At 42.6% G+C, this 10,311-nt stretch overlaps 2 protein-coding genes across 2 annotated transcripts; both read right to left on the minus strand.

Annotated features, from left to right (window-relative positions):
* Nucleotides 1-2,549: 2,549 nt before the first annotated feature.
* On the minus strand, nucleotides 2,550-2,987 carry LOC148780519 (uncharacterized). The gene has a single exon (XM_088847806.1). The coding sequence runs from the start codon at nucleotides 2,985-2,987 to the stop codon at nucleotides 2,550-2,552; it is 438 nt and encodes a 145-aa protein (XP_088703932.1).
* A 1,350-nt stretch (nucleotides 2,988-4,337) lies between these two features.
* LOC148780520 (uncharacterized) lies at nucleotides 4,338-8,279 on the minus strand. Its single transcript, XM_088847807.1, has 5 exons — nucleotides 8,230-8,279; nucleotides 6,569-6,867; nucleotides 5,217-5,623; nucleotides 4,917-5,095; nucleotides 4,338-4,788 (listed from the first exon to the last, which is right to left on the minus strand). The coding sequence occupies exons 1-5, from the start codon at nucleotides 8,277-8,279 to the stop codon at nucleotides 4,338-4,340; spliced, it is 1,386 nt and encodes a 461-aa protein (XP_088703933.1).
* Between the last annotated feature and the right edge of the window lie 2,032 nt (nucleotides 8,280-10,311).

The following is a 10,311-nucleotide window of genomic DNA, read 5'->3' on the forward strand; positions in this document are numbered from 1 at the left end:
CATAGTGCCCATAAAGATCTTGGGGGCAAATGTTCACATTCACATCTTGACTCCCTCCCTATCATGTGGAGTTAGGGAAAGTTCGCAGCTGCCGCACCATCATTCACACTGTAGGAGCCCATTCACATACCACATACACCGCATATTAATGACACCATCATTCACACAGTAGGAGCCCATTCATATACGACATACACCGCATATTAACAGCACCATCATTCACACAATAGGTGCCTATTCACATATCACATAAGCAGCATATTAACGACATCATCATTCACACAGTAGGTGCTCAGTCACATATCATATAAGCATCATATTAACGGCACCATCAATCACACAGTAGGTGCCCATTCACATATCACATGAGCAACATATTAACAACACCATCATTCACACAGTAGGAGCCCATTCACATTCCACATACACCGCATATTAACGGTGCCATCATTCACATATCACAAAAATATAACAATGTCCGCTACATTTGGGTGCCCCATTGTGTAGGGGCAGAATTATAGTATCAATGTCTCATTATGAAATATCAGCATCGCAACATGATAGTAGCAATATCACATCTTAACTGTGTTTTAAAGACAGTATCATAGTGGCACTAACAATATTCCAGTTTAAGTTTTACAGTTCAATTTCCTACAATTCTAGGCAATGACGCACAATTTGGGTCATAACTTCTAGTCCATAAAGAGTCTAAATATGGTTCCAAAACAAATTTTGTAGTAGACACACCTACCCTTTGCACGAAGGTAGTTCGAAGAGAATTGGACCTCATTGGCCCTTTTAAGAGTTCAAGAGGATGAAGATTAAATCACGATACCCTGCTGTGTACATGGAACAACGAGATACGCAGCTTTGCATCACTATAACTCTTAAACCGTGAAGAATTTGAGACAATTTCAGAAATTAAAGTTCAAGCCAAAACACATCTCTTTCTAACAAGGCAAAACACTTTGGTTGTTCAAAAGTTCGTGTCAAACAAAGTGATAATTCTGGTATCAAAACTGTCCACAGTGACATTTCTTCATAAAAAGATACTGAACTTCCAATCTACGAGAAATTTCAAAATATTTTCTCATGCAACGTTTAGCCCACTCAAAGATCTTTTAAATGGTGGTGGTTTTATAGGAAATGGACTTTGTTTGATTAGTTAAAACTAGTGGCAACAGCAGTGACAGTGAAAACTCCAAGAAAACAGTCAACAGTGACATGCTCATACATTTTGGAATATAACTTCATTTTTGTAAAGAATTTCAGAGAACGGCAAACACAAATGTTTTACTAGTCTCACATATATTTCTATTGGCAGTGATTTGGGGTCAATCAGACCTCATTTAACTTTTCAAAAGCCTCTTTCGAGGACATACATGCTCATGGAATTTCACAGTAGTATAACATGCTTCATAAATCTGATCCATAACCTTTGGTGTTTAGAGAAAACATCTTAATAACTGTTCTCACACAGTATACGCACACAAACATGCATTTCCTACAAAATATATGACCTATACATTCATTTTTACAATCCACATTTATCATAAAATAAAAACCTCAATTTTTAGTGAATAAGGGCTAAGACAATGCCACACTACATGCACTTTCATTACTCATCTCATAAGCATATAATATATGCATCCTTATGACCACAATGCAATGGTAATGGATGCACTTACATAAACAGTAGTGGTGCCTTCTCATAAACTCTTCTTTCACAGCTCACATCGACTCGCACAATGGTTGCTCACCAAGTCTTCCCCAAAACCTTTGCCTTAAAGAGAGAGAGAGAGATAAAGCAAGAATGAGTGGCATGGATGAGGGAGAGGCTTAAATACTCAAAAGGTTGGATGGCTGTCCACGTGGTGCCAGGGCTGGGAAAGTGGCATTAAGAACACAACAGGTGGTGGACATCCTTCATTACCCCAGAGCAGAGCCGTGGCCGTTGCCGCATGCCCTAACGCCACTCGCTCTCTAGCCGCACGCTCTATTACCGTGCTCTCTCTTGCCGCGAGCTCTCTTGCCATGCGCTCTATCGCCGTGCGCTCTCTGGCCACGCGCTATCTCGCGACAAGTTTTATCACCCCACTCTCTCTCACAGTGCACTCTATCGTCGTGCGCTCTATCGTCGAGCACTCTGTCGCCGCGTACTCCCTCGCCGTGCGCTCTCTGGCCGTGCGCTCTCTCGCCATGCGCTCTATCACCACGCGCTCTCTTTTCGTGCACTCTATAGCGGCACATGCTCTATCGCTGCGATCTCTCTAGCCATGCGCTCTATCACCGCGCGCTCTATTGCCGCGTGCTCTCTCGCCCCGCGTGCTCTCTTGCCGCGCGTGCTCTATCGCCCCGTGCTCTCTTGCCACATGCTTTCTTGCTACGCGCTCTATCATCATACACTTCTTCACCTTTCGCTCTCTTGCCACGTGCTCTCTCGCCGTGTGCTCTTGTCTGGGTCCTTACATCATCCTCCTTAAAAGATTTTGTCCTCAAATCGTCAGTTAACTGAGCAAATGGGGATACTTATCCCTAATTTCATCTTCTCACTTCCACATTGATTCTGCCTTTGAGTGATACCTCCATAAGACCCGGACTAGGGGAATCTCTTTGTTGCACAAAACTTGGACCCTTCTATCCAAAATCTCAATTGGCTGCTCCACATAAGTCAAATCTTCCCTAATCGGGTTCAGCTCATGCTTCAAAACGTGGGACGGATCAGGCTGATACTTTCTCAATAGCGACACATGGAATACATCATGAATGTTGGCCAACTCAGGCGATAGGGCCAATTGATATGCCATGGCCCCAATCCTTTCTAAACTCTCAAAGGGTCCAATGAATCGTGGACTCAGTTTCCCCTTTTTGCCAAATCTCATTATCCCATAAATTGGTGATACTTTCAAAACGACTCGATCACCCTCTTCAAACTTAAGGTCCATTCTCCTATTGTCGGCATAACTCTTCTGCCCACTTTGAGCCATTTTAAGTCCTTCTCGGACTAGAGAGCTCTTTTCTGAGGTAATTAGAACAATCTCTGGCCCTAACAGTCTTCTCACTGATGTCATCCCAACATATGGGTGATCTGCACTTCCTCCCATACAGTGCCATCTGGATGCTGGTCTAGAAACTATTGTTATTAGAAAACTCTATCAGAGGCATATGATCATCCCAGTTTCCCTTGAAATCTATAACACAGGCTCCCAGCATTTCTTCTAAGGTCTGAATGGTTCTTTCCTACTGTCCATCAGTTTGAGGGTGGAAAGCTGTACTGAAAGCAAGTTTGGTCCCCATGGCCGACTGTAGACTGTTCCAAGATCTTGAAGTAAATCTAGAGTCCCTGTCAGACACAATACTAACAGGCACCCCATGAAGCTTATTATTTCCTTGATGTAAAGTTGGGACAACTTGTCCAGGGTGTAGGTACTGCGGACATACAAGAAATGAGCAGCTTTAGTGAGTCGGTCTACAATAACCAAAATGCTATCATGCCCCATACTTGATTTAGGCAAACCAAACATGAAATCCATAGTTATGTGCTCCCATTTCCACTCCGGCCTAGGTAAGGGTTGTAACTGTCCAGCAGGCTTCTCGTGTTTAGCCTTTACTTGCTGACACGTCAAGCACTTAGAGACGAACTGCACTACATCTTTCTTCATATTATTCCACCAAAATATTCTTTTTAAATCCTGATACATTTTCATGCTCCCTGGATGCACCGTATAACGAGAGTGATGTGCCTCTTTTGAAATAGCCTTTTTTATTGAGGACACAAATCCGTCCTTTAAATCTTAGCATTTCATCACTTCCCAAGGAAAACTCCTCCTTTCCTTTTGAATTTATTTCCTCGAAAATTTTCATGAGTTGAGGATCTTCCTTTTGCACTACTCGGATTTGCTGAAAGAGATGGGACTCTACTCTTATACATGAAATTGTTCCTTGCCCATCATCAAGGGGCAGAGTTGGGTGCCATTGTACTGCATCTTCTAATAGTTTCATTTCTCGGACCATCATGTGAGCCACTAACACCATGGGCTTCCTAGTTAAGGCATCTGTCATGATGTTTGTCTTAGCCGGGTGGTAGTTGATGGTACAATCATAATCAGTGAGCAAGTCCATCCACCTTCTTTGTCTCATGTTTAATTCTCTTTGAGAAAACAAGTACTTGAGGCTCTTATGGTAGGTAAATACTTTAAATTGTGCCCCATATAGATAATGCCTCCAAAGTTTTAGGGCGAAAACCACAGCCGCTGACTCCAAACCATGAGTGGGATAGTTTTGTTCATACAACTTTAATTGCCTGGAGGCATAGGCTATAACCTTTCATCGCTGCATCAATGCACACCCAAGCCCTTTTGCGAGGCATCCGTGTAGACTGTAAAATCTTCATTGCCCTCGGGCAAGGTCAGTGTCGGGGCTATAGTCAGTCTTTTCTTCAGTTCCTGAAAACTTCTCTCGCAGTTATCAGACCATTCAAACTTAACGTCTTTCTGGGTTAGGTGGCTTTGGGGAAGTGCTATCTTCAAGAACCCCTCCACAAAACGTCTACAATACCTTGCCAGTCCCAAGAAACTACGAACTTCATATACATTCGTTGGTCTTTCCCACTTGAGGACGGCCTCAATCTTACAAGGATCAACTTCCACCCCGTCTTTGGAAACAATATGCCCAAGGAAAGCCACTCTTGGAAGCCATAATTCACTCCTACTGAGCTTGACATATAACTTCTCTATTTTTAGGGTCTGGAGGACCATTCTTAAATGCCGTTCATGTTCTTCTTGATTCCTGGAATATACCAAAATATCATTTCAAAAGACCACTACAAAGTCATCCAAATAGAGTCTAAAACTCTGTTCATCAGATCCATAAAGATGGTTGAGGAGTTTGTTAACTCAAAAGGCATGACTAAGAACTTGTAGTGGCCATAACAAGTCTTGAAGACAGGTTTGGAGGTATCCTCTTCCTTAACCCACAACTGATGGTAACCTGACCGGAGGTCAATCTTAGAAAACACTTGGGCCCCTTGTAGTTGGTCAAAAAGGTCATCAATGCTGAGAAACGAGTACTTATTCTTCACTGTGGCCTGGTTCAACTGTCTATAGTTAATGCAAAGTCTCAAGGTACCATCTTTCTTCTTAACAAACAAAATTGATGGGCCCCATGGTGATACACTAGGTCGGATGAACCCTTTATCTAACAATTTCTATAATTACTCCTTCAATTCCTTTAACTGGGGCCATTCTATAAGGGGCTTTAGATATAGGAGTAGTATCAGGGGCCACCTCTATTTCAAATTCCATCTCCCTAGCTGGGGGTAGAGAAGTTAACTCTTTGGGGAAGACCTCTGTATATTCTCTCACCACCGGTATCTCTTCCAATTTGTACTGAACATTCCGGTTTTCTACTACATAAACCAAGTATCCCGCACATCTTTTGGCTAACAGACGAGAGGCCCAAAGGGCTGAGATGATGTGTAAAGGAGAAACATTCTTAATGCCCGTAAAATGTAGTTCAGGTTGACCCGAGCGTCTAAAGGTTACAGTCTTTTCAAAGCAGTTCACGGTGGCATAATGGGTGGACATCCAGTCCATACCCAAGATAGCTTCAAAGTCTTGAACATCTAGAAGTATCAAATTTATAGGCAACAACCCCACACTAATATACTATATCAGTTTCGATCGACCCACCCAACGGTGTACATACTACTAAGGTCCAATCAAGTTGTGCAGGCTTAACATTCAGGTGACAAGCAGAGTGTAACACAACAAATGAATGAGAAGATCTAGGATCAATTAAAACTCTTGCTTCAAATCCACCTACAGGAAGTTTACCTCAAATAACAGAGGCTGATGGCTTGGCTTCTTGCTCTGTCAGAGCGATCACCCTCCCTTGAGCCCTTGGTCGCTACTTTGATCCTTTGATGGGACAATATTTTACAAGATGGCTTGGCTTGCCACACCGAAAGCAGGCCCTAATCTTCCTAAAGCTCTCTGCTGCTGTATGGTTGCCTAGACCACAGTGAGAGCAGAATGGGCGTCGGCTGATCCTTACATCATTTGAAAAAGCCCCTGGAATCTTGACACCACCCTGACTATTGCTCCCCTTCAACTCTTAGGCGATCGTGCTTTCTTATTAAAACTTCCAGGTTGTGCGACACCCAATCTCCCTTCTCTTCAAGCTCGAAATTCTTCACAATCTCTCTCTATCTTCAGGGCCAGGTCCACCAGCAGAGAGTAGGTCTTGAGGTTTTCTAAAATAACCCTTCCCTTTATATCGGGCCGAAGGCCCCTCTCAAACTTGGTAGCCTTTCGCACCTCAAAGTTAATAATATGTGGAACAAATCTGGAGAGTTTAGTAAATTTCGCTGCATGTTGCTCTATGGACATTTTTCCCTGTTGTAGCTTTATAAATTCTACCTCTTTCCTTTCCCTTATGGAGTCGGGAAAATACTTCTCATAAAATACTTAAAGAAAATTCTTCCAAGTGGTTACAATTCCTGTCCTTTCCCGCGACCGCTTTACTGAGCTTCACCAGTGCTCTGCTTCTCCTTCGAGCATTAATGTACCCAGCCTAACCTTCTGCTCGTCTGAACAATTTAAAACTTCAAAGATCTTTTCTATCTGTCTTCTCCACCTCTCAACCTTTTCTACTCCCCCATGCCCCACAAAGTTTTGAGGTGCCAGTCTCCTGAACCTTTCTATCAAACTGCTATCACTCTGGTCAGGGGCCGAGGTAGATGGGGCCGGCATAGAATCTCTCATGATTTGTGTGATGGCCCTCAAAGTTCTGAAGAATTCATTGAAGGCCTCAATATTCTCATTGCTTGAGCACACATTGTTAGCACGAGTCTTCAACATCTTCAAGCTGAAACACAAACATTCAGTTACTAACCTATCAAAGATCTATCCTACAGACACTCCTAAGACTACCTTGGCCAAGAATACTATCCTGGCCACTTTGATACCATAACTTGTCACGACCCCACCCCTGGACCCTAAGACGTACGACTCCGCGATGGCAGGGAGTGGGATCACGACGTGAGGTGGCGAACATCACTTAGGTAGGAGTGGCTCAATCGCATGTAAACTTGGAATCAAGAGAAAACCATGAAAGTAAAGCTAAAATCTACACATAAAGACAAGTAGTACATCCAAAAGTTCGGTCAAACCATTCACATTGATAACCAAGGTTCTTACAATTTTCTTCAAGGAAGTACTGGCCCAAAATACACAAAATAAAGTCTACATCACAGTGGTAAATCCACCCAAAACAAACTATGAAAATCTTCAAAAGACGACTCGTCATCTCCGCAAACTTCTACCTTCAACTACCCAAACACGACTTACTTACCTCTAGCACAGATACTAACACCCTTTACTCTACAATCATGTAAATAAGAAGGAGCGAGCTGAAAGCCCATTAAGCAGATCTACACCATTGCATCCCCCTATTTAAACAATGTTAACAGTAAACAGTGCACACTAATTTACAGAACAATAAGAGAAAGTCCTCTAGAAAGCTTTTTAGTATTCTAATAGTATAATAAGAAAAACAGTTTAATACACAATGCATAAATTTGAAGGCACTTCCATTTAAGCAGAACAATAAGGATAACAAATCATAGTGGCAGAAGCTAGAGAGGCCTATTCCTGAAATACAAGTTCCATTACTCAGGCCAAGCCAACCCTATAGCTTGGAACCTCTACCCCCATTCAGGAGGGAGAACTATGACAAGTGGGCGTCCCACTTCATATGCCCTCACACACACACACACCCTCAGTGTGCTTTGGGGTCTTTGATAGGCAGTAACCTTACAAGATACAACCCTCTCCTTATGCCCTTCCGACGAGAGAGTATTACACTACGCGTAGTGCCCATACAGATTTGGGGGGCACGACTCACCCAAATGTTCACATTCACATCCTGACTGGCATTTTATCATGGGGAGTTAACGAAAGTTGGCAGCTGCCCCCACCATCATTCACACAGTAGAAGGCCATTCACACACCACATACACCGCATATTAATGACACCATCATTCACATAGTAGTTACCCATTCACATATCATATAAGCAAAATATTAATGGTACCATCATTCACATAGTAGGTGCTCATTCACATATCACATAAGCACCATCATTCACATAGTAGGTGCCCATTCACATATCACATATGCAGCATATTAATGGCACCATCATTCATAAAGTAGGAGCCCATTCACATACCACATACACCGCATATTAACAGCACCATCATTCACACAGTAGGAGCCCATTCACATATCACAGCAATATAACAGTGTCCGCTACAAGTGAGTGCCCCATTGTGTAGGGGTCAGAATTATAGTATCAATGTCTCATTATGACAATATCAGTATCTCGACATGACAGTAGTAATATCACATCATAACAATTTGATAAAGACAGTATGATTGTGGCACTAACAATGTTCTAGTTTAAGCATTACAGTTCAATTTCCTACAATTGTAGCAATGACGTGTGCTCACAATTTGGGTCGTAACTTCTAGTCCATTAAGAGTTTAAATATAGTTCCAAATCAAATTTTGTACTAGACATGCCTATCCTTCTCACGAAGGTGGTTCGGAGACAATTGGACCTCATTGGCCCTCTTAAGAGTTCAAGAGGATGAGGATTTAATCACAGTACCCTGCTGTATACGTGGAACAGCGAGATACCCATATTTTCATCACTATAACTCTTAAACTGTGAAGAATTTCAGAATCAAAGTTCAAGCCAAAATATATATCCTTCTAACAAGGCCAATTTGAAAGCATTTGGACTCCATTTGGTTGTTCAAAAGTCCGTGTCAAACAAAGTGATAGTTCTGGTCTTTATCAAAGCTGTCCACTGTGACATTTTTTCATAAAAAGATACATAACTTCTAATCTAAGAGAAATTTCAAAATATTTTCTACATGAAACATTTAGTAGACTCAAAGATCTTTCAAATGGTGGTGGTTTGATAGGAAATGGACTTAGTATGATTAGTTAAAACTAATGGCAACAGCAGTGAAAGTGAAAAATCCTTGAAAACAGTCAACAATGATATGCTCATACATTTTCGAAGATAACTTCATTTTTGTAAAGAATTTCAGAAAAGGAAAAACACAAACATTTTACTAGACTCACATATATTTCTAATGGCAGTGATTTGAGGTCAATCGGACATCATTTGCCTGTCCAAAAGCCTCTTTAAAAGACATATATGCTCCTGGAATTTCACAGTAGTATAACATGCTTGATAAACCTGATCCATAACCTTCGATTTTTAGAGAAAACATCATAATAACTGTTCTCATGCAGTATACACACACAAACAGGCATTTCCTACAAAATTTAATTGCTATACATTCATTTTTAACATCCACATTCATCAGAAAACAAAAACCCCAAATTTCAATGAACGAGGGACAAGAGAATGCCACACTACATGCACTTTTATTATTCATCTCATAAACATGTACTATATGCATCCTTATGACCACAATGCAATGGTAATGGATCCACTTACGTAAACAGTAGTGATGCCTTCTCAAAAACTCTTCTTTCACTGCTCACACCCACTCCCACAATGGCTGCTCACCAAGTCTTCCCCAAACGTTTGCCTTAGTGAGAGAGAGAGAGAGAGAGAGAGAGAGAGAGAGAGAGAGAGAGAGAGAGAGAGAGAGAGAGAGAGATGAAGGAAGAATGAGTAGCGTGGGTGAGGGAGAGGCTTAAATACTGAACAGGTTGCGTGGCTGTGCACGTGGTGCCAAGGTTGGGCAAGTGGCATCCAGAACACAACAGGTGGTGGAAGACCTTCATGCACGCCAGAGCCAGAGCTGTCATCGCGCACCCTAACGCCGCGCGCTCTCTCGCTGAGTGCTCTCTCATCGGGTGCTCTCTCACGATGTGCTCTCTCACCGTGCACTCTATCACCACGCTCTCTCTCATCACACGCTCTCTCACCACGTGCTTTATCGCGGCGCTCTCTCTCGTTGCGCTCTCGCTCACCACACGCTCTATCTTCGCGTGCTGTATCACTACTCGCTCTCTCGCCATGCACTCTCTCGTCCTGCGTTCTATCACCGCGCGCTCTCTCGCCTCGTGCTCTCTCGCCATGCTCTCTATCGCCGCGTGCTCTCTCGCCTCGCGCTCTAGCCTGGGTCCTTACATCTAGTGACCTGAGGACTCACATTCATCGAACAATGGAATGAATGCAAGAGTCACACCAGAATGTAGCTCTGTGCGACGTGGTTCTTTTGAACTCTTCCTCTTGTCATTCCATAGCCTAGATTTCAAGCTATGC

The sequence above is a fragment of the Amborella trichopoda genome, chromosome 9, assembly GCF_054954075.1.
Source record: "Amborella trichopoda isolate Santa Cruz 75 chromosome 9, AtrichopodaSantaCruz75HAP2 v2.0, whole genome shotgun sequence".
NCBI lineage: Eukaryota > Viridiplantae > Streptophyta > Magnoliopsida > Amborellales > Amborellaceae > Amborella > Amborella trichopoda.